The sequence below is a fragment of the Schistocerca nitens genome, chromosome 2 (assembly GCF_023898315.1).
Source record: "Schistocerca nitens isolate TAMUIC-IGC-003100 chromosome 2, iqSchNite1.1, whole genome shotgun sequence".
In the NCBI taxonomy this organism is placed as follows: Eukaryota; Metazoa; Arthropoda; class Insecta; order Orthoptera; family Acrididae; genus Schistocerca; species Schistocerca nitens.
The window spans coordinates 731,290,225-731,315,228 of NC_064615.1; the positions used below are offsets into that span (position 1 = coordinate 731,290,225).

General features: G+C 43.3%; 1 protein-coding gene across 6 annotated transcripts in view; it reads left to right on the forward strand.

Annotated features, from left to right (window-relative positions):
- Nucleotides 1-25,004, forward strand: part of LOC126236933 (rho guanine nucleotide exchange factor 11-like) — a 550,831-nt gene that overhangs the window by 302,356 nt on the left and 223,471 nt on the right. For 5 of the 6 annotated variants that reach the window (XM_049946613.1, XM_049946616.1, XM_049946615.1 and 2 more), the window contains exons 5-6: nucleotides 21,706-21,780; nucleotides 23,057-23,310. In XM_049946613.1, the coding sequence (XP_049802570.1) occupies nucleotides 21,706-21,780; nucleotides 23,057-23,310 (329 nt within the window). The remainder of the gene's footprint in view (nucleotides 1-21,705; nucleotides 21,781-23,056; nucleotides 23,311-25,004) is intronic. The other variant, XM_049946614.1, reaches the window with a different exon arrangement.

Below are 25,004 nucleotides of genomic sequence, written 5' to 3' on the forward strand. Positions count from 1 at the left end.
TTTAAAGACGAAAAGCTCATCCAAGAAATCAGAGTGAAGGAAAAGGTGTCGACCTTTGCTGCTCGAAAATTATTCGCCAGTCGACAGCCCACCGTGCCTCAGACAGGAAAATACAGCACTGTCCTTGCTTCTCCTCGGCCAACAAAGCAGGCGGCCACGCAGACTTGCGACCTCACCTTTAGTGCGACGGTCGTCAGATCGGCCAGCGCAAAGATCGCCCGTTCAACCTCACCACTTTCGCCTGCCCACTCTATGGCTCACCCTTCATCGGGTTCTGCTAAAAATCGAGCCCAAAAGTCAGACACCAAGACTTCGAAAAAAGAGCATACTCGTGAAGATTTTTTACGTACCCCAACGTCACAACCATTGGTTTTTCCTTCATCTAAACATCGTATTTCCAAGAAGGCTAATAAGAAACCCAGTTCATCTCCTTCTCCGCCAAGGCGTGTCTCATCTACGGCACCACCTGGCGGAAATCGCCCTCGGCCGTCTTCTGTGTCGCCGAGGCGCACTGCTGGCGGCCGATCAACCGGCCGATCGCTGGTAGCAGGAGCTGCTCCTGACCAACCTATGGATCAGGATCTTCTGCCTTCGGCTGAATGCCATTCCATGCTGTCGGTCGCAAGCTCTGAGCAGTCGTTGAGTTGACAGCACCCTCGGTCACATTCCTCCATTTTCTGTTCACCCTATGTCCATTATCCACTGGAATATCCGCGGCATTCGAGTCAGTCGGGATGAACTGTCGATCCTCTTACGATCCTACTCGTCGGTCATCTTCTGTCTTCAGGAAACAAAGCTGCGTCCCCATGACTGCTTTGTTCTCCCCCATTTTCAGTCCGTCCAATTTGATCTCCCCTCTGTTGAAGGCACTCCAGCCCATGGGGGACTCATGATTCTTCTCCATGATAATCTCCGTTATCACCCAATCCACTTAAACACTTCCTTCCAAGCTGTCGCTGTCCGCCTTTCCCTTTCTGGATATACCTTTTCTCTATGTACTGTATACATTCCATCATCCACACCAATGGCACGAGCTGATCTCCTTCATCTTCTTGGTCAGCTTCCAGCCCCCTATTTGCTGGTTGGGGACTTCAATGCCCACCACCCACTTTGGGGATCTCCACATCCTTGTCCACGTGGCTCACTATTGCTAGACGTCTTCCACCAAGCGGATCTAGTTTGCCTCAACACTGGGGTCCTCACATTTTTGTCTGCCTCCACGACAAATTTCTCTCATTTGGACCTTTCGGTCGGTACTGTTCCGCTAGCTCGGCGCTTCGAATGGTTCACCCTTGATGATACACACTCGAGTGACCACTTTCCATATGTCCTTAGACTGCAGCCTCAACTGCCATATAAGCGCCCGCGACACTGGAAGTTTGCCCAAGCCGATTGGACACATTTTTCGTCTCTAGCGACATTCGATGACCGTCACTTTCCTAGCGTCGACGATGAGGTCACACATCTTACCGACGTTATTCTTACAGCTGCGGAACGTTCAATACCACGCACCTCCGAATTGCCCCGGCGCCCCCCAGTTCCTTGGTGGAACGAGGCATGCCGTGACGCAATACGTGAGCGGCGACGTGCTCTTCGCGTTTTCCGCCACCATCCTACTTTGGCCAACTGTATCCGCTATAAGCAGTTCCGTGCGCGATGCCGTCGCGTCATCCGCGATAGAAAGAAGGCAATCTGGAAATTCTTTACTTGCTCATTTAGGAACTTCACTCCCTCTTCGGAAGTTTGGAGTCGAATTCGACGGTTATCAGGCGCGCCTAGTTTCTCTCCGGTCTCTGTCGCGCGTGATACGTTAGTGGACCCCGTCGCAATTTCTAACTCCTTGGGTAAACACCTTGCTGAGATTTCGAGCTCTTCAAATTACCCGCCAGCGTTTCTCCCGAAGAAACGTGCAGCGGAAGTGCAACCTCTTGCTTTCTTCTCTCAAAATCGCGAAAGCTATAATACTGTTTTCTCCATGCGGGAACTCCGACATGCACTCTTTCTTCTCGCTGCTCCGCCCCAGGACCGGATGGTATCCACATCCAAATGTTGCTGCATTTATCAACCCATAGTCTGCGTTACCTCCTTCGCATTTATAATCGAATTTGGACTGACAGTACTTTTCCCAGACGATGGCGGGAAGCTATCGTCGTTCTTGTTCCTAAACCTGGAAAGGACAAACATCTCCCCTCTAGCTATCGCCCCATTTCTCTCACGAGTAGTGTATGTTAGGTTTTGGAGCGTATGGTGAATTACCGTTTAGCTTGGTGGCTGGAGTCATGCAGTCTTTTAATATCTGCCCAATGTGGTTTCCGAAAGCATCGTTCTGCAGTTGACCATCTTGTTTCTTTCTACACTTATATCATGAACAATTTTCTCCGGAAACGCCAAACAGTAGCAATATTTTTTGATCTGGAGAGACCATACGATACCTGTTGGAGGACAGGCATCCTCCGCACACTGTTCTCTTGGGGCTTTCGAGGTCGGCTGCCCCTCTTTCTTTGCGAATTTATGGCAGAGCGCACATTTAGAGTGCGGGTGAACACTATTCTCTCCCGTACTTTCTCCCATGAAAACGGGGTACCCCAGGGCTCCGTGCTAAGTGTTGTACTGTTTGCCATTGCCATAAATCCAATTATGGATTGTCTCCTTCCTGATGTCTCGGGCTCCCTCTTTGTGGACGATTTTGCGATCTACTACAGCTCTCAACGGACCAGCCTTCTTGAACGACGTCTTCAAGGATGTCTCGATCGCCTCTACTCTTGGAGCATCGAAACCGGCTTCCGTTTTTCTCCCAGTAAGACAGTTTGTGTTAATTTTTGGCGACGTAAGGAGTTTCTTCCAACCTCCTTACACCTTCCGTTTTCGGACGTCGCTAAATTCTTGGGTCTTATGATTGACAGAAAACTGTGCTGGTCCTCCCACGTTTCCTATCTTTCGGCTCGCTGTCTGCGATCCCTCAACACCTTCCGTGTCCTGAATGGTACCTCCTGGGGAGCGGACCGAGTGGTCCTTCTCCGCCTCTATCGCGCCTTAGTGCGCTCGAAATTGGACTATGGAAGCATAGTTTACTCCTCTGCTCGGCAGTCTATTCTTCGTCGTCTCGACTCTATCCACCACCGTGGATTACGTTTAGTGTCTGGAGCCTTTTACACCAGCCCTGTGGAAAGCCTTTATGCTGAGACTGCTGAACCTCCGCTGTCCAATCGGCGAGCAGTCCTTCTGAGTCGTTATGCTAGCCATCTGTCTTCCATGCCTGCTAATCCAGCCCATGACATTTTTTTCGACGCCTCCTTTGATGAAGGGTATGCAGTCCGCCCCTCCTCCCTACTACCACCGGGAGTCCGTTTCCGTCAACTGCTCCATCCTGTTTCCTTTCGCTTTCCTAAAACCTTGACAACTTGGGGTACAGCACCGCCTTGGCTCCGTCCCCGGATCTGCCTGCTCCGTGACCTTTGTCAATTTCCCAAGGATGGTACCCCTTCACTTGTTTATCGTCGGGCATTTGCTGCTCTATGTGCACAAATGAAGGAATATTGTTGGCGACACCCCAAATCAATTTCGGCTTCCCGACCAGTGTTCGGTTTATACTGCGGAGCTTTACGCTGTTCTCCAGGCTGTCCACTACATCCGCCGCCATCAGCGGATACAGTATGTTATCTGCTCAGATTCTCTCAGCTCTCCCCTCAGTCTCCAAGCTCTTTACCGAGTCGACCCTCTGCTCCACCGGATTCAAGACTGTCTGCGCTTGCTCCACCTGGGGGGGGGCGGCGTCTCGGTTTCGTTCCTCTGGCTCCCGGGACACGTTGGTATCTGTGGAAATGAGGTGGCCGATATAGCGGCCAAGGCTGCAGTCTCTCTTCTTCGGCCAGCTATTCAATCGATTCCCTTAACCGATCTACGGAGCGTTTTATGTCGTCGAGTTGTTCTTTTATGGCACGCACATCGGTCGACACTTCCCCATAATAAATTGCGGGACGTGAAAGCTCTTCCTTGTGCTTGGACCTCTCCCTCCCGAACGCGTCGTCGGGAGGAGGTAATTTTAGCTAGACTTAGATAGGGCACTGTCTTTTTAGCCATCGACATCTTTTAAGCGGCGATCCTCCCCCACTCTGTCCCCACTGCTCTCAGCTGTGGACGGTGAGAGACCTTTTAATTGAGTGCCCCTATTTTACTCCGTTACGCGCCCGTCTACAGCTGTCGCCTGATATATCGTCCATTTTAGCAGATGACACGCGCTCGGCCGATCGCGTTCTTGAGTTTATTAGTGCCAGTGAAATGACGTCAGTCATTTGAAGCTTTTTTTTTTGGGGACAACCAACCCCTTTCTGTAGTGGATTTTTAAGCCTTCCTTCTGCTTTTAGTTTCTCCAATTTTTTGAGTTTCGTTCCCATTTCTGCTGGTTTCCATTTTCGGTTTTTACTGTTTCCTAAGTCACGGACCGGGCGCTAATGACCATAGCAGTTTTGCGCCCTAAAACAAAAAAAAAAAACAAAAACACACAATTTGTCTAGATTGCAATGTGTTCATTATTTTTGACACGTAAGGGCGGTAGCCGTCAACGGATCTAAGAAAGGAAAAAGAAAACACAAGGAGCAGTTCATAACACAAGTTTGTATAGTGTCTCCGAATGAATTCCTCCTTCCGTGTTTCCCTTTTCTTTCCATTTAAGTTTGATGATGGCTATCGCCGCAACTAATTATAAGGAAAAACAAACACGTTGCGATATAGACAAATTCTGTGTGTAATTTCTTTCGAACACACTGATATTTCAGCCTACTATAGATCGTACGTTATTAAAAAGTACTTTGCATATTGGTTTATAAAATGTGTATATGACAGTGGAAAATATTTTCTTGGCGTTATTGTTCAGCTGTTAGGAACAAATTTTATTGCCTGGTATCTGTGAAGTGTTCTATATTTTTTAGTAAGTCGTTCGCTAGATTACCTTTTTTTGTGTTAGTAGTGGTTGCCATGCTATAATAAGCGTCCGGTCTGAAACGTTGTCACGGAACAGGTTGTGCGCTGAGTTAAGTTCTAGCTGTGGGTCGAGAGGGAGGGGGGCGGTGGAATTCTTCTGCAGCACACTCAGTACATTTGCATGTGAATCGGTCGACCTGGCGAAGCCCAGTGGCCAACAACTGCGTGGTTGCCTGCGCGCGCGCGGCCGGAAAGTTACGGCGCCAACAGAACGAGTAATTAAGGCGTGCAAATAGCGCCGCTGCGGAACAGAAAGGAAGAGGAAAGAGAATAGGTGAGGGGAGGAGAGGGGCGGCCTCGTTTGGCGCACTCCATCACCGACTGACAGCCGGCGCGCCACACCCTGTCCCTGCCCCCGCCTGCCCCGTCAATAGCCCGGTCGGCGCGTGACCTAGCGCGGCAACCCCCGCTGTGTTGTTTACATGCGACGCTACGCCAGCAAGATGAAAATTGAATACCCGAAACCGAACCCAACTGTCGCGTTCACGTCTCAGCCCAGAATCGATTTTGCTGGCCCGTTCAAATATTGGTTTTCAGAGGTCAGTTGTTTAACACAAATGGTGGCCATGTGTAAGGTGCTCTGGTTTAGTGAGCGCGTTGAAGTGATGCTGTCAATACCTGTGCAACTCGCTCACCGCACAGAACATCACTCACCCCCTTAAAAGAATACACGACTCTGCTTGGAAAACTATAGATGGAATACTGCTGGCGGAGTTCGCGCAGACAGCAGGGCAAGCGTGGAGAGCGGTGGTGGCGGGGGCTGTGGGAGAAATGTCGAGCGCTGTAGGGGAAGCGCCGTAATAAACTGAAGCCTACGCTCACATTTTTTGGTAAATATTTAACGGGGCTCTCCACGCCCACACTTGCATGGTGACGATTGAAAAAGATCTGTCGCCTCTGCTTTGGTTAGTATCTAAAAGAATTCCGCCGAAAATGCAGCGATTATTTTCGCTTGGCTTGTCAGCTGTTCGTAACTTTCAGAGGAGTGTCAAGAGTGGCGAATTTTGTGTAAAACGTACACATTTCTCTTGTTGCCATGTTAAAATTTGCTTCTTTTATCAAAACTCAGCGGAGTTTACATAGGCTTACCTCACTAACATGTTGTTTAGACGCAGTTGCGAGTGAATTCTGAAACAGTGGGTTACTAAGTTCATTAAGTGAGGAACTGATGAAAAGTAATGTCAGCATCTTACGAAAAAGCACATTCTCGGTATAAAATAAACTTTTACTGTCTTCGCTTACTTCGTCCCAAAATCTATAGCATTTCTAGTTTCACCAGCTACGGATGGCCCTTAAAAATAACCTTCTTTCATCGAAAAAGTATGTACTTAGTGGAACAACACGGTAGATAATGAAGTTTTGCATATGAACCATACGGCAAAATATTCTTTGCATGCTATCATTTGCCAAAATCTCATTCCGATATCTTAAGCCGTTTATGAAGTACGAAGAACGTTGTGGATATTTAACACTGTGTTTATCGCTGGTGCGGCACGATCGCAAATGAGTGTGCTACGTCATATCAATTTCCTCGAGGTTGGTGACTGACAGGCCTGCAACCAAGTCTAATGAAAAATTTGGTATCTCAGCTAAATTTCATATGCAGAAACATATTACGTAATATGCACCAAACGCAAAATCATAAGGATCTCAGTTTATATTGCAAACTTTTACGAATTTCGCGCAGTGTCATACTTCCTCACAAATACCACAATAACTATGACCATTAACGAAATGATGGACACATCATCCTGAACTTGACATATAAAGCTGTAAGTAACGCTAAAATGAAATTTTTTTCACCTAATAGTTCCTGTAAAATCGACTGAGAAAGACAGCGGGGCGTGCGCCTCGATTCTGTCATCACCAACAGGGCGAAAGGTGGCAACTTGTCGGCCTCCCCTTCTGAACAAACGAATGAACTCGCCCAGCGCTTTGGACGAAAATTGGTCACTGCATATCGGCCACCGTCTCCAGCGTCGTCATGTATCCCTTCACCGGTGCCGTAAATCACGACAGTGAGGTGATGTGATTTGTACATGCCAACTGTTGTCTGGAACCAGAGCAGACTTTTCAGTATGACGAAAAGCAACTGTCGTATTTGGAAGTGCTTTGAATGAAACTGTCCGATTTGTTGTATCTTCGCGGACAACGCGTGTACAGGGAATAGTGTACCACTCACAGATACGTAAAACTGCCTAACAAACTGGTGGTGGAAAGATTCCAACCGACAGGGACCAGAGACGAGCGTCGTGTTTTGTCCGAGACAGACAGGAATTGCCTCTGCCAGTGAATGCAGGTCCGTCTGAACCAGGTTCCAAGCGAACGTTGGGGCGGGAACTGCATACAACGGACATTTGGAATATGCTACCTGGCAAATGGCCTTAGCTCATAGCGGCACACACAATTACACGTCTTCAATGTGCGCCGCAACGCTAAACAGTAGTTAGGTCTGACGAGTAGCAACTTTGCCACGTTCCAAATAATGCAAGGCGGCGACTGCATCGTAATCCCAATGCGGCGTTTATGTTGCAGTGTGTGGTGTAGTTCAAGCCGAAGGTGCTTCAGCGATGTTTCGCTTACTGGGAACGTGGACGAGTATGCTTATTTCAACATTCCCACACCCAAACTTACAGATGTCACACACTCGTATCGGTACCAAACGCTGTATGTCGATAGAGTAGCAACCAAACCACCGGCTTTGTTCGTGCTGTGTGCTGTCGGCTGGTAGAACATGGGGAAACGGTAATCAAAAGTAGCACCAGAACTACGGAGCAAAGGAAACGCGTATCTGTGAGCAATTGTTTAAGATCTCGCATAGAGGTGTTGGTAGACTTCAGGTTGTACCAAAGAGACCACGTTTAACCCAACTCAAGACAATTTTTTTCACTGTTTTCGCGTGAAACTGCTATATAAGAGAAGATTTTTCCAACATGTAAAAGGACTTTTTGGAGTTAGTAGCAATGTTCTTTTGGCAGACAGCTTTCGCTTCGTTAGTTGAAAGTAGCAATCTATTCAACAGATGTGTGTAGATAGGACCAAGCATTGCAGTCTTTCCTGTATCATTATCGTATACTCTCTCCCATATGGCAATAGCCGAGTCGAGACGACTGCTTGCATACCTTCAGAGTTTGGCGAACACTCAGCCACTCAATAGTTAAGTTCTCAGATTAACCCCCGCGACCATCACCATCACAAATCTCCCCCCCCCCCCATTTTAATACTAAGTTAAATTTCTAGTACTGCCGGTGAAAAACAACAATAGGCACCCGAACCATTTGGTAGCTCCGTGGTATCTAATCATTAATGATTGGGCTCAGCTGGATATGGCATACCTGAGAAAACTTGCGCACTATCCTCCTCACTGAACAAAGACCACTGTCAAGGCTAGAGATGCTGTTAGGAGGTATTAGCTTCACATCTCCTGTGGGCTGCTATTTTTTTCCAGTGCGCTTGCTTTAAATTGGATGTGTATAGGGTTTCCGTACGTGCTTCAGTGAATTCGTAAGGAAGAGGATAAGAAGCCTGTTCAAGAGGAGAAGGTTGTAAATCTCACTCCAATTAATGCATGCGGACCGTTTCCTATAACCGCCTACGTAATTTTTAAAAAGTGCCTCGTGGTAAGTGCTATGTCGTCACTGTTTTCCAACATGTTGGAGAAACGGAAAAACGAGAAATTTCCAGTTGAGTCAAGAATACATATTCCTATGCGCGGAATTATGGGATGTTTCGTCATTGATTGTGTAAGAGAGCCATTATCAGCAAAGAGTGTTTCAGCCGAATTTGACAAATCGACCAGGTACGCAAAATAAATAGAGTTGCCTTTCTGATAACTGTAAAATTGGATTCTCTTCAACAGAACAAAGAAAATGAGTAAGGCCTTTTCTGTCTATCCACACAAAATGACATCGTCTACGTTAACCAACGTCCTACAAAGCGAGTAATACCCTGACAATTCAATAACGATTGTAATGCGGAACAGCACGCTAAACGGATGTTGACTTTCGCAAGTGAAATCCGGACTCAAACCTGACAGTTTCTGATGGATGTTGGAGCGTTTACAGTAACAACTAAAAGTGGTGTAGAGAAATCGTTCACGATAAAGTTGATTTCGAAGTCTGTGGACAGGTATTATGCGTGTGTACGAGTTCCCAACGGCCCAACATTTGCGGGAAATAAATGGATATACCACGTACGTTCAAAAGTCGCGAGAGTGGAGTAATAAAAAAAATAGATAAGTTAAAAGGGTGTTTCAGTGCTCCAAATCTTCTACGTACTTCGCTCCCACCTGAGCAAAATGCACCGAACATTGATGAAACCATCTGAAACTGCAAAACCTCCTTTGGGAAAACAGTAACGAGGACATAATCCGTCCGCACGTCCACCATTTAATACTGACTGGTCGAATGCACGTGTGTTGTTAGCAGTTGCTAAGGGTGCTTTACACTCTGTTATTTTCTCCGACTTGGCTGTTCAGACAGTATTTACACAAACTAATCATTGCGTGTGAATTAACCGCCGACAGAAAAATTAGTCTGTCAGTATCTGTGTTGGGTTTGTACGAGTCTGGCGGGGCTTGGATTGACGCAGACCAGGTGAAATGTTTCAGTAATTCATACATCGCAAGAAATGTTTCTGGAATGATGTGACTCAACGATGAACCCGATAAAAACAGCAGATAATGACATTACAACTTACCGATTTTCTCACTACAGTGTCATTTCTCCGTATATACGGCATAATATAAGGTTTTAAAATTCAGTTATTGTTAGAACTGTGGCAGCTCTCAGCAACGGGTTTAGTTTGTGTGCAATAAGCCTTTAAATAAACAGTGTTCTCGAAAATTTTGGATTTATTTGGGTGATAATGTAAGATTTTCGTGCAGGCGTAACGGAACACCAAGCTTTGTTCGATCTCCTGTTACAATGTTGTATACGCATTTTGTATTACATGGGCTGAATTTTTTCAACATTTTCTTACACCAACTGACAGCAGACCGCATTTGAGCCCGGGTAACATATACTGGGAACAGATCTTTTCGCAGCCAAATTTTCACACATAATCGAATGTGCTGTGGCTTCCAACACGCCCACAGATGCTTTTCTTTCACGGTAAGGAACATGCAGGTTACCGGTACCTCTGGTAAAAGAAAGCTTTAAAAGAACGTTTTCTCACGTTCATGTTTCAAAGAAACACTCTCCGGAAGGTCGCAGAACTTGATTCATACATGAAATCTTTCCTTGCATGCAGTACGTCTTACATTGATGTGAAGTAAGTCGACTTCATTGTGACCTTTTAAAGTATTCATTTATGCGATGTAAAAACAACTACTTCGTCCTCGTTTCGTTTTACTCTTCAATTGTATTGAAGACGACCAAAGTGTGTAATGACTATCTTAAATTGAGTCTACCTTCGTCATATTCAGTAACTGGAACGTATACGGAGGCTACGTCGATGAGCGATTCCTTGCCTCAGCATTGCCGGAGTTGGTTTCTACTTAATTTATGGTGAAGTTTTTGTAACGTCACACCGAATGTGACGGGAACAGGAAATAATGGTACGATGGTGGATGAGTCAGGAAGAGGAAATAGGGGCCACTTTTTTCTAACAGGGGGAACTTATTTGCCGCGACCATTTCGGAGGCGAGAGGACAGACAGGTTAGTAGCGGACGGGCAGCGGCTGGAGCGGCAGCGACTGTGGCCTTTGGAGGGGCGCCAAATGCCACTGGAGCAGCGCTGGCGGCGGGTTCGGCCTTTGCGGGCAGCCGGTCTGCCGCTGCACGTGCCCCGGCCGTGCACGGCCTGGCCCCACCCCCCACGTGCAAACCACGTCGCCACAGACATCTCAACTGTCTGCAACCAAATGTTTGCCCCGGTATTGCACATCATTATACGGCAGGTTTCAGTAGAGGAGTACAGTGCAGCTCTTCTGCACCTACAATCTACGAACTATTGCTAGGTGTACCGCGGAGGATGCTTCCCATTGTATCACATATTAGGACTACTTCCGCTTCCATTCTTCTGTGGAGCGCGGGAGTAAAGAACGCTTGCATACCTCTGTGCGCACATTGTCTAACATTGTCTCCGCGGCTCCACTGCAGAGATACATACCAGATTATACACTGATCAACCAGATAATTACTACTACCGACCCACTATCCATATAAACCCGTCCAGGCGACAGCAGCGTCACCTGGCAATGAGTGACTGCTAGTCAGACACATGCACGGTGCATATCGTATCAGTGCGCCTGCTGTCCGTGTGTAGAATGGGGAAGGCGCGCGATATGAGTTCGATGGAGAGCAGACTATGATGTCCTGGAGGCTCGGCACGAGCATTTCGGAAACTGCACGACTTGTCAGTTGTTCCAGGAGTGCTGTGGTGTTTTCAACACATGGCCAGACCAAGGTGAAATAACAAACAACGTCCAGACGTCGGGGGGTTGGGCGACCACCCCTCATTACAGATGTCTTGTGTGTGCGTGTTTGTGTAAGAAAAGCGAGGTAAATTCGTAGAAGTGTGTTTCTTGAGGTTATGTCCTAGTTTGTCTAGAGTAGAAAGAAATGATTAATCTGAAAAAAATTTCAGGTGTTATCATGAGTGTCTGTCTGAGCAACTTTTTCCCAAACATTTGCTTTGCACAAAGACATTTCATTCTTTGGCAGTAACAGGATTAAACATGAATGTTCGGCAAGCTTCAGTGACACGGAATGGAGTATCAGATTTAGAAGTGCTTCCTGTGGGATCGACATTTTTTCACAATACGTTTGATACATCATTTAGCGCAAAGGCACACCGCTCAGGTGTATGCGCGCGTTACGGATGCCCTTGGTGGGCCGCTAGCAGAATCCTTTATAGAGGCCATTACATGGTGAAAAATAACGTACATTTTGGACAGCGTCGAGTATCGAATAGTACCCAAATAACTCATGGTCGGAAACAGTTACTGTTATAAAGAACTAGCGAACTTCACAATGCTCTGCAATTGCTAAATACGGATGAGAATTGTTTATACATCCTAAACTATTCGTCGTCCTCCCCCTCCCCGCCACCCGTTTGGATGTTCGCTAGTGTATCGTGTAAAAATTTGAAGGAAGTCGGTCAAGTAGTTCTTGAGATGATGGTAACACAGTTAAACAATGAGTTGCCTTTATATAGCAACGTCGTTAAATTGGTGATGGTGTTCAGCGGCGAGCCACAAATCGGTTTTAGACTTACTGTTACCGGTTTCTTCATCAGACTGCTTCCATACTTCCGTCAAAACATATGATGGATCGGTTTACTGTGATAAACAGTAATTCGCAGTTTCAAACTAACGAAAATTGTTGCTCTACATAAGTCTTAAAATGCTCCAGTCGGGCATTTGACGTAAGTTGCGTTGTGACACACGTCTGTAGCGCAACCGCCTTTATAACAAGTTTGTAACTCTGGATTATTGTTTGTCCTAGGGCATCTCACCAGTAAACCAATTCATCATATGTTTTGACGAAAGCATGAAAAACATCGGATTGTGTAAATTCAAAACAGATAACTGCTTTATCAGTGCACTAACCTAAAACCAGTTTGTGGCTGCCTGCTCTACATCCAGCAACGCTAAACCTTGTTTGCTCTCAAGAGAAGGCTACCACCCGGGACGACTTCACACTACTACACTTTATCCGTTATCCATAAAACAACTGCACCAGGATGCTGGAGAAATGTTGCTACTTCGCTGATAAATTCTATTCCTATTAAAAGCTTCGCTGAAACCAACAGTCGTCACCGTCGCAGCCTCGCATACACCAGTGATGTGATGTGATAGGGTCGTCAGTAGCCTTCATTGGCGCTAATTTCCTTCCTCACCGAATTAAGTATGTAATCTATTCACCTCTTTGTCAAAGAAATTACTTAACCATTTCGCCACAAGCAATAATCACAAACCTCTAATACAGCGAATAAAATGATGGTTGTGTATAAATACTGCGGGAGTTACATTATAATTGGAGAACGGTCAATTAGACACTTGTTTCGGCTGATGTGATACATGACCTGTTATTCGACATTCAAATATCACAAGAATTGGCGGTCACCCAATATTTTTGGTTATCCCCTAACTTCAGAAGAAATCTGATTGCTTCTTTCCCGCTTTCGGTTTCCGTTAATGAGTGTCAGATAAGAAAACTTTGGCATTACAGTACGGAACTATGAGCTGCGACGAACCAGAAGTTATATTGCAGCCATACTGAAGGCGACGAAAACAAGCACAGACTTTATTTTTAAAAAAATTCGTCCCTGTAGCACGCGAAATCGGCGTTTTTCGCTCTGTGTTGGCGTTCCTCGCATTGGTGCTTAAGTACTGCGACAAGTTTAAAAGTCTGAACAGTGTCGCTGTACATCATGTGATGCAGCTGAGCTGTCGGAGTATATAATACATCTTACAAGCATGGGTGAACACAGGAACTCTTGCAAGAGGGGGCAAAATTCAGAAAAGCTATTTCCTTTTATATAACTGATTCGGTGAGTAAGAAAACGTGTTGTGCCCCAGAAACAAACTTTAACAAGAGAGGCACAAAATTTATTATACATCGTACGTCTGATAGTTATCTAATTAGTATTTATAAAACAAATTACTTAAATATCTTACCATAAGCTTTTTAACTGTATATGCAAAGTCATCTTTCATGTTATTAACAGGAATTTGGATGCCACCTGTTCGATTACAACTCCTAAAATTTCATTGTCATGTTGTTAAATCCAGGGTATCCAAAGAGCTACGAAATCAAACTTCAAAGCGTTCGCAAAAAATTTCTAGCCGTACAGTGTTGTATGGAACAATGAAAAATCTGAAACTTAAAAAGGCAGGACGATTGACGAAACCTTGTTGAATATCAGCAAAAACAACCAAAATTACTGCTCCTCCTAATTGGGGAAATATGTAAGCCTAGTTTTCGGAAAAAGGCTTTTTAGATTTAATGCCATCTACATTATTATCTTTGCCTACAACACAAATCGGATGACGTTCAAGGCTTTATTTCATCACTGTGATTTATTTTTTATCTTTTGATACTGGCTGGCATAACTAAAAAAGAACAAAACGGCTTTTGAAATCAACTATTTTTATCTTGGCGACGGAAAGTGTAATCTTGGTCCTATAACCGACAAGACCAGGAATAATCAACCTTTTCTACCTACAGCCCTCTTTTGTGTGTTTGTTGTAAAATTCCGCAACCGCTAGCAGTTCAGCAGAAATGATGATTCCTAAAGTAGGGAAGTAACGTTACTTTATAATATGCGTAAAGCAGAGTTCTAGCAAGTTAAATCATGTAATAATAATTACTTACAAAATACTTCGTCCAAATTTTGTTAAAACCTAACGAAAATGTTTTTAAAACTTGTTCTGCATACCGCCCACAGTGAAAGCAGGAATTCCCACTAGTGGCGGTAAGGACGGGGCGGGCGGACACCGTAAAGTCACAGTATTTATCATCGCGCCACAGGCAGTGTTGATCTGCCGTTTATCACCATCATAGGCAATCGTTGCTGTAAATTCCAGTGAAATACCTAACGAATAAAAAAAAAAACCTGTATCTAGTTGGATTCCAGGAGGGCGGAGAGTGAGTGGCGTAAAAGCGACTGTTGAGCGTAGAGCGATGCGTATGTTGTGAATAGTGACAGATCTCGTCGACGACTTGATTAATATGAGCGCGAATCGGTAAAATAAAAGAGCCTATGGCACATTTGAATCTCCCGATTGTCTTCGGCGTACCCTGTGTGGGGAATTAAGATAGCGGCGAGCCGTTAACCCGGTTCCGCTGCCCCAGGCGACCAGACAGCCTGCTCAGCGGCATAGCGAAGCGCGTGCGTGTTGGGGTTACTTGTTTTCTGAATAAAACTAAACTGATAAGTAGCCTTTTCGCCCAAGTCCTTCCGTAAACACACACGTCACAAATTAAAACACGTGTTTACACAATGCCAACATATATTCCGTGTATTTAATTTGTGTTCTCATTCTTCATGACGTCGTCGTTGTCGTCGTCGTCGTCGTTGTTGTTGTTGTGGTCTTCAGTCCTGAGACTGGTTTGATGCAGCTCTCCATGCTACTCTATCCTGTGCAAGCTTCATCATCTCCCAGTACCTACTGCAGCCTACATCCTTCTGAATCTGCTTAGTGTATTCATCTCTTGGTCTCCCTTCTACGGTTTTTACCCTCCACGCTGCCCTCCAATGCTAACTTTGTGATCCCCTGATGCCTCAGAACATGTCCTACCAACCGGTCCCTTCTTCTTGTCAAGTTGTGCCACAAACTTCTCTTCTCCCCAATTCTATTCAATACCTCCTCATTAGTTATGTGATCTACCCATCTAATCTTCAGCATTCTTCTGTAGCACCACATTTCGAAAGCTTCTATTCTCTTCTTGTCCAAACTATTTATCGTCCGTATTTCAAAATGGTTCAAATGGCTCTGAGCACTATGGGACTCAACTGCTGTGGTCATTAGTCCCCTAGAACTTAGAACTACTTAAACCTAACTAACCTAAGGACATCACACACATCCATGCCCGAGGCAGGATTCGAACCTGCGACCGTAGCAGTCGCACGGTTCCGGACTGCGCGCCTAGAACCGCGAGACCACCGTGGCCGGCTGTCCATGTTTCACTTCCATGCATGACTACACTGCATACAAATACTTTCAGAAACGGCTTCCTGACACTTCAATCTATACTCGATGTTAACAAATTTTTCTTCTTCAGAAACGCTTTCCTTGCCATTGCCAGTCTACATTTTATATCCTCCCTACTTCGACCATCATCTGTTACTTTGCACCCCAAATAGCAAAACTCCTTTACTACTTTGAGTGTCTCATTTCCTAAACTAATTCCCTCAGCATCACCCGACTTCATTCGACTACATTCCATTATCCTCGTTTTGCTTTTGTTGATGTTCATCTTATATCCTCCTTTCAAGACACTGTCCATTCCATTCAACTGCTCTTCCAAGTCCTTTGCTGTCTCTGACAGAATTACAATGTCATCGGCGAACCTCAAAGTTTTTATTTCTTCTCCCTGGATTTTAATACCTACTCCGAATTTTTCTTTTGTTTCCTTTACTGCTTTCTCAATATACAGATTGAATAACATCGGGGAGAGGCTACAACCCTGTCTCACTCCCTTCCCAACCGCTGCTTCCCTATCATGCCCCTCCACTCTTATAACGCTCCACGCTCCGATCCGTAGAACGCCAGTTTTCTTTCTCCTGATAACGACGTCCTCTTTAGTAGTCCCCGCCCGGAGATCCGAATGGGGGACTATTTTACTTCCGGAATATTTTACCCAAGAGGACGCCATCATTTAATCATACAGTAAAGCTGCATGCCCTCGGGAAAAATTACGTCCGTAGTTTCCCCTTGCTTTCAGCCGTTCGCAGTACCAGCACAGCAAGGCCGTTTTGGTTACTGTTACAAGGCCAGATCAGTCAATCATCCAGACTGTTGCCCTTGCAACTACTGAAAAGGCTGCTGCCCCTCTTCAGGAACCACACGTTTGTCTGGCCTCTCAACAGATACCCCTCCGTTGTGGTTGAACCTACGGTACGGCTATCTCTATCGCTGAGGCACGCAAGCCTCCCGACCAACGGCAAGGTCCATGGTTCATGGGGGGAGGCTTCATGACATACATGTAATTAAAAATACATCACAAATTAAAGATAACAGTGCCAGACTAACAAAATAAAGTACTACGATGAACTCCATACCAAGAACAACAATTTTAAATTACTGTTTTTCGCGTTTATGTATTCGATACATTTTATTTCTACAGCATTAATTGAATCCGATTTTTTATCTTTCTTTCACGTTCTGTTCGAAGTTATAAGTTGTGCTGTTCCAAAGTTAAATTACTGCGTGCTGCTGTATGACATTATTGAAATTGCTGCTTTATTCCTTACGTTTGGGTATCTCAGTTTTTCACTCCTTAGTATTATTCCTGTTGTGTTCCTTCATAGTCAAGTCCTTAATCAGTTTTCATATTACTGTATAAGATCGGCGTTACTACTTCATCTACGGATTACAGTGGCGATATTTACGGTTGTCATTTTAGGGCAAGTGATACTTTTGTATATCATACTACGTGAATTGGATAGAAACGAGTGTGATGTCCGGGAGGTTTCGTCATAAAATTAGCTTTGTCTTATTTTTTGTATGGTACTTCTTTCTTGATTCTGTGTAAGGTGCGTAACTCTCTCCTGGTTCTACATTTTCAACTGTACAAATAATCGATCTCGCCACCTATTTAGTCGTTCTTCATTTATAGCTGATTGCCGGCTCTAGAGTTCCATGCAGAAGTTTCCAATAACATCGTCCATGAACGCTATAATCAAAAACCAGAAACCTACACGTATGATTCTGTCTAGGTGGTAGGCAGGTGTCCATTTGAACGCCTGCTGAATAGCACGCTATGCACTGATCTTCGTCCCAGTTCCAGCTGAGTACTTCCAGGGAACATACAGGCAGTCACCTGAAATTGTTGAAAGTCAAGTCTCAAACATGGTTGCAACTATAGCAACTGTGTGACACTGAATTTCGAGAGACTGAAAAAAATCAGCGGACCAGTTGCAAATAAAGGTTTATTGGAATCCTTTACGTAGGTTTTAACATTTTTAAAATTGCCTTCGGTAGTTGCAATTACCTTGTAGAAATAAATTTGGGTAACTTCATTGTGAAACAAAGAAAACAACATGTACAGTTGCTTGTTCCTCTCGATTTGCAAGGGTTTTATTTTCAGGCAGCTCTCTGAACTGAATTTAAAATGTGGGGAGATGGTAGTTTTGAATTTCCCACAAGTAGACAAGCGATACACCATCATAGGGAACCTGCTGATCTCCTTCTGATGATAAAGTGATCAAAGGTGCTCTAGGATGAAAAGTATTGCTGAGGTTGTGGACAAGTTCATTTTGAAATAAGCACACCTCATTCTCCTTCAAGCAATCCTGTTTTCAATTGTAAGATACTAACAGCTCCTGCAGAATTATTGGTCTCATTAACTTCCAGTGCTGTTACTTAGTTCTGAAATGTCAACCATTTACAAAGTTGATGACAACAGTCAGAGAGCAGAGACGAATCCAGTCAAAGCATCTACTTTCTTCTGTTGTATGGGAAATTATTATAAAACAGAAGTACAAAGTGAGAGACCTGTACTACATGACAGCTCGATAAATGTTCTACTGGTTACATTTAGAAAATATGGAGGAAGAAACACTGGCCACACAAAAACAGCCAATGTGCTAATTTAGGAACAGACATAGGAAGGCTACACACCCAGCAGAGTGACTTGTGGAAATCAGACAGGCTAAAATCCTAATTCTCGGTATGAAAACTAAACGAGATAGTACAGTAGACATGCATTCCAGACAATGATGGTATAAACATCAGACCATTCAGACGTAGATTTTTCTTGGTTTCCTTATACCACTAAAAGCAAACGCCAGGATGCTTCCTCTCAAATATACCCGGCCAATTACTTTCCAAATCTTTCGAATAACAACACATTATAAGTTGACGTTCAATCCTTCACTTTGGATGGAAGAAGACGACAAAGATTGTTTTTTCTACTCCCTCAAGTTTGATTGATACCTAAAATCCTGTGCTTGTTTATCAAAGAAATTGTAAATACAGCTAGAGGATTGTGACAAGACGTCCATTCTAGAGATAAATTCCACAGTGGCATCCCATGTGCAATTTATGTTGAAATTACAGTAATCTTTGATATACAGTGCTGATTGGTTTATTACTAATCTGCTGTTTACTTCACATAAAATGTCTTATTTCAGTTGCATTATCGGGATATCATATCTGGCTTCTCATGTTAAATTTTGAACACATGCCAGGCACTATCCATCAGTAATCCTGGCCCACCCACTGTGATGTAGGGTTTGATTTACATTGCTTAAATTGCTCCAGGCGATCAGTGATGTGGTTCATTCCTCAGTACCACAGCAAACTGACTGCCCTATTTTGTCAAAATTGGGGTAGCACTCAGTATATTGTGGCAGATAAATGTCAGAACTCATATTAAGAAATAACTTGTTAACATAATACAGTGTTTTTCCCTGGGGTTCTTCACAAATAAAGAGAATTTCTTGAATTATTGGTTAATACAGTAATCCTTACAGAGAGGTGCTTCTCCCCCCCCTATGAAGTTGATCACGATTACCACAACCACCACCACGTCTCCTCTTTGATACTGAGCAAGATGCTGTGTTAGTGCTGAACTTGAAGCTGTGATAAGACAAGTCACATTAAATTTTCTGTGGCTTCTTATAGTATAAACAAATAAATGAATAAATAAATCTCTCCTTAATGAGAGAATTTTTTTTACAAACACAGCTGGTTTTGTGAGACCATCCAACAGTTGAACTTAAAAATACAAAAGTAAAAAGGAGTCTAATCGAAACTTACAAATGTGTCCACTTTAATGACTCAGAATTTCATAGATTTTGTTTGGTTCTTTTGTTCACCCTATTACATCAGTTAAGTAGCTACACTTACTCCGTGGTATTCACTCTTCCTTTATTTTTCTAGATAAAATCAGACATACATTATGTGATTAAAAGTATCCGGACACATGGATGAAAATGACTTAAAAGATCGTGGCACCCTCTATCGCTAACGACTGAATCAAATACGGTGTTGGCCCACCGTTACCCTTGATGACAGCTTCCTCTGTCACAGCATATGTTCAGTCATGTGCTGGAAGGTTTCTTGGGACATGGCAACCCATTCTTCAGCGAGTGCTGCACTGAGGAGAGGTATTGATGTCGGTTGGTGAGGCCTGGCATGAAATCGGTGTTTCAAACCATCCCAAAGGTGTTCTATAGGTTTCAGGTTAGGACTCTGTGCAGGCCAGTTCATTACAGGGATGTTATTGTTGTGTAACCTCTCCGCCACAGGCCAAGCATTATGAACTGGTGCCCAATCGAGTTGAAAGATGCAATCACCATCGCCGAATTGCTCTGCAACAGTAGGAAGCAAGAAGGTGCTTGAAACATCAATGTAGGCCTGTGCTGTGATAGTGCTATGCAAAACAACAATGGGTGCAAGCCCTCCCCTTGAAAAACACGACCACACTATAACACCACCCCCTCTGAATATCACTGTTGGCATTACACACACTGGCAGATGACGTTCACTAGGCAATCGCCATACCCATACACTGCTATCTGATCGCCACATCGTATACCGTGATTCTTCACTCCACACAACATTTTTCCATTGTTCAATCGTCCATTGTTCACGTTTCTTACACCAAGCGAGGGTTGTTTGGCATTTACCGGTGTGTTGTGTAGCTTATGAACAGCTGCTCAATCTCGAAATCAAAGTTTTCTCACCTCCTGCCTAACTGTCACAATACTTGTAGTGGATCCTAATGTAGTTTGGAATTCCTGTGTGACGGTCTGGGTAGATGTTCGCCTATTACATATTACGACCGTCTCCAATGGTTGGCAGTCTGTCACTCAGCAGACAAGGTCGGTTTGTACACCTTTGTGCTGCATGTGCCCCTTCACATTCCAACTTCACTATCACATCGGAAGCAGTGGATATATAGGAGTGTGGAAATCTCGTGTACAGACATATTACACAAGTGACACCCAATCACCTGGCCACATTTGAAGTCCGCGAGTTCCGCTGAGTGCCCCATTCTGCTCTCTCATAATGTCTAATGACTACTAAGGTTGCTGATATGGAGTATCTGGCAGTAGGTGGCAGAAAAATGCACCTTATACGAAAAAGTATGTTTTTGGGGGTGTCCAAATACTTTTGATCACACAGTGTATCTAATCCTAAAATTCATGATATGAATATAATAGAGGGAAACATTCCACGTGGGAAAAATATATCTAAAAACAAAGATGATGTGACTTACCAAACGAAAGCGTTGGCAGGTCGATAGACACACAAACAAACACAAACATACACGCAAAATTCTATCTTTCGCAATCAACGGTTGCTTCGTCAGGAAAGAGGGAAGGAGAGGGAAAGACGAAAGGATGTGGGTTTTAAGGGAGAGCGTAAGGAGTCATTCCAATCCCGAGAGCGGAAAGACTTACCTTAGGGGAAAGAAGGACGGGTATACGCACGCAGGCAGGCAGGCGCGCGCGCGCGCGCGCGCGCGCGCGCGCACACACACACACACACACACACACACACACACACACACACACACACACAGACATATTCAAAGGCAAAGAGTTTGGGCTACAAACTCTTGCCTTTGAATATGTCTGCTTGTGTATGTATATGTGTGGATGGATGTGTGTGCGCGCGCGCGCGCGCGCGAGTATGTACCCGTCCTTTTTTCCCCCTAAGGTAAGTCTTTCCGCTCCCGGGATTGGAATGAATCCTTACCCTCTCCCTTAAAACCCACATCCTTTCGTCTTTCCCTCTCCTTCCCTCTTTCCTGACGAAGCAACCGTTGGTTGCGAAAGCTAGAATTTTGCGTGTATGTTTGTGTTTGTTTGTGTGTCTATCGACCTGCCAGCGCTTTCGTTTGGTAAGTCACATCATTTTTGTTTTTAGATATATAATCCTAAAATTCCGCGTAAACAAACACTTAGACTGTCATTATGAATTTATTCCTCCATAAAATGTAAGGAAGTGAAATACTTCCTGCTGTGTGTAACAGATTTAATAATCATAGCCCTTCAACTGCTGCTGTGCCTGTTCTCATATAAATGTTTTTCTATCATTTTCAGTGATGTGGAGGTTGAAAGTCAGGGTCTTTCGTACAATAACTCGGGAAGTTCCTCAAATTCCAGTCTTTCAACAAGGTATGTATCACAGCTTTCTGTATTTACACACTTTGCTTACTGTGTAATGTTCCATACCTGTATGTGGAGTGGGAAAGTGTATTGGTGGAAGTAGTTATGTCTGTAATAAGAATGTTTGAATAAGCACCCCTACTTGGTAAAAGAAACTTAATTTTATGTACAAATTTTAACGTAGAACCATGATGAAACATGGAATTTTTTGTTTTTTAAAGCTGCTCATAAAAGCTTCTAAAATGGATATTAGTTTCAGCCTTGTTGGCCTATGCTAAATCATTATCATTCATGTAAACTGTGAATAGTTGTGTACTTTATGGGGTGTAAACAGGCTTACTAATTTTATTGCTATGTAGAATGGCCATTTTTGATTCTTTTCGTGTAGCAACGTTCTTAATGTTAATTGGCTAGAATTATAGTATATGGTTCTTAGTGCCATATCCTACTAAGGACAGAAATTTGTGTACCTCCTAAAAAGTATTTTCTTGCAATATAGCTTCCCTCTGTGCCATAATGCAACACCATTTTCTACTGGTATGGCATTCCTCTATACTTTCAGCTTCTTTTTTAATAACAAGTATTTTTTCCTTGTTCTTCATAGATGGTGTGGTAACGCTAGAATCCTTTGTACAACTCTGATGCTGATATACAATTTTACCTCATGTAATAACAGAGTGCTGCTAGGTTTGCAGAGACAGCTCCTTATACTCAAATTTTGAGAGTTTTCGTTGGTGATATTAGTCTTGCTGAACAGTTTTAGTGTTTCATTGCATTTCACTTATTATGATTACTATTTTCTTGTAGATTGGTGAAGTAAGTAAAAACCAAGCAAATCTGTTACAACTAGTGAAATTAGTTTGCGTTAGGAAAAGCTACTCCTGCTTAATGAGCTCATAGTACCTAAATAAATTCTCCTTGCTGAATGGGAGAAGAAAGTTAACATTCTTGAGGAACACTTGCACATAAGTACTACATACGCTTTAAACTGTGACACTATGTAACTACTGTTGCAAAGTCATGCACTTGCCCCCATACAGTCACTGTATTTATTGGATGTTACATAAATTTAGTAGCTTTAGTTCTGAGGGAAAACGTAATTATATACATGCAATGACAATGTGGTGGAAAATAATTTGGCGGTGTGCTTGTGTGTGCTTTCTTCCCTTACATGGTGTTGGTAAATTCTATACTTGCAACCTTACCATCAGTTTCCTTATTCATGGCCAAATAAACTGTTGTTCAGCATTTAATACGGTGGTGGTATGGCTTCCATTCTGTGCAGCATATTGGAACGTATGGACGTGTGCAGGAGTCTGGACAGCCCGAGCAACTCGCTGGAGGCAGTGTCCGGTGGTCAGGCGAGCGATACTCTGACTCTGACTCCACCTGCACCTTGTTCGGACAGTGGCAGCTCTGCTCCCCTGGATAGCGACCTGGAAGCAGAACCTGATCCCCCTGATTGGATGCAAGGAGTTGAGGAAGAAGTGCTGCAAAACCTTTCACCAAGGGAGAAGAAAAGACAAGAGGTTATAAATGGTAAGAGTGGCAGTTCTTTACTACTGCAGTTCAAGCATTTTCTTTGTTCAGAGGCTTCCATTAATCCTACTGTTGTGATTAGCCCTTTAAAAAGTAGGCAGTGAAGAATGAGGTTTCACATTCTTTCCCTTTTTTTTTTTTTTTTTTTTTTTTTTTTTTTTTTTTTTTTTTTTTTTTTTTTTCATAATCCAGGATTTCCATGAAATTCAATGCCATTTCTTAAAATCAATTTTCTTTGTTGTTGTGTAAAGGTTATTCTTGTTTGTTTCATAACATACGTTTTTATTGTGACAGTGCAGCCCCTTTTTTGTCCAAAAAAATGTGAACGAGTTGCTGTCATGGCCAAGTCGCTGTACTCGCAATACAGTAACAGAACTGAGTTTTTAGTGAAGTGGGCTAGGGCAGGAAAATTTCATGTAAATGAGAACATGAAAACTAATCTGAAATCATCTGTGTGCACTGAAATTGGCAGTTTTTAAAACAGTTGCGAAATTTGACATTTTCCCTGATTCAGTCAAAAAGTCATTGATCAGAGGATTTTAATAATATTGGTAACTGTCAGTTATTGCATGTTGAAATTGGAATTTCACTCTTCTTCTCAAGAACAAAAATTGTGTATAATCATAAAATGGCAGTTCATTTCCCCTCATAAAGGACTATGGTTGCAAATGTGCTGTCAAGCAAAAATACACCAGTTTCAACAAACAGTTCTAGTCTCTGGATAAAACTGTTACCTGTACTCCAAATTAAGATTTTGAAGATCATTTAATTATTGTGGGAAAAGCATATTTGGAAGATAAAAGTTTTTGCAAATATGGAAGGGAAAATACTTTCGGCAGAGGCAGTACTAAAACACACTCGGCTGCATCTTCAAACTAGGCTATCAACTCTTACAACCACAGATCCATGAAAGTCTTTGTTCATGGTCCTAGGTTCTTGTTTCAAATGTAGAATTATAATGGCAAACTCTGTTAATACCAGCATGGCAAAATGTCTGTTATGGTTACCTGGAGTGCCAGTTATCAGCCCTGTAGATATTCAAAAGGGATGCAAATCCCTACGTGGCTTAGTGGAATAGGAAATTTCCATGTCAGCTGGAAATTTAGATGATGATAAATGTTTCATGTGTTACATATAGCAGTTAGTCTTCCATATTAAAATACAATATCTACGTTGCAGTTCTTACACTCGATTTAAGTGCCAACAGATTGATGGCACTGGAACCCAGAAATCAACATTGAAACTAAGATTTTGAAATCCTTCCTTTTGTCAATTGATTTAATGACTTCAATGTAAAAGATTCTTTTTCTCAATAATGTAAATGAATGTGCCCTGTGATGTCAGTTGTTATAGTGCAATTGATAGGTATATTTCCATTTCACCATAGCGCTGCAAAAAATGAAGAAGACTACAATAAGGAACTAATACAACAAATAGACAAAATGTTGCGCCAAAATTGGTCATGCAACACAGGTGTGACACACAGCTGCAGTCTTACTTGGTTGTTGCCTTAGTCTAATTTGACAGAATAATTCTGTAAACAGATCTTTTGTGGATTATAAAATTTCCAAAAGGTAGCTTCTTTATGTATGCTCTTTGAAATAGTAATTGTAGCTTTTTAATTCTACAAGTAACAAAGTTCAGAGCATGACCAGATTTGGCCATACATTGACCAGAAACATCGGTTTCTGAAG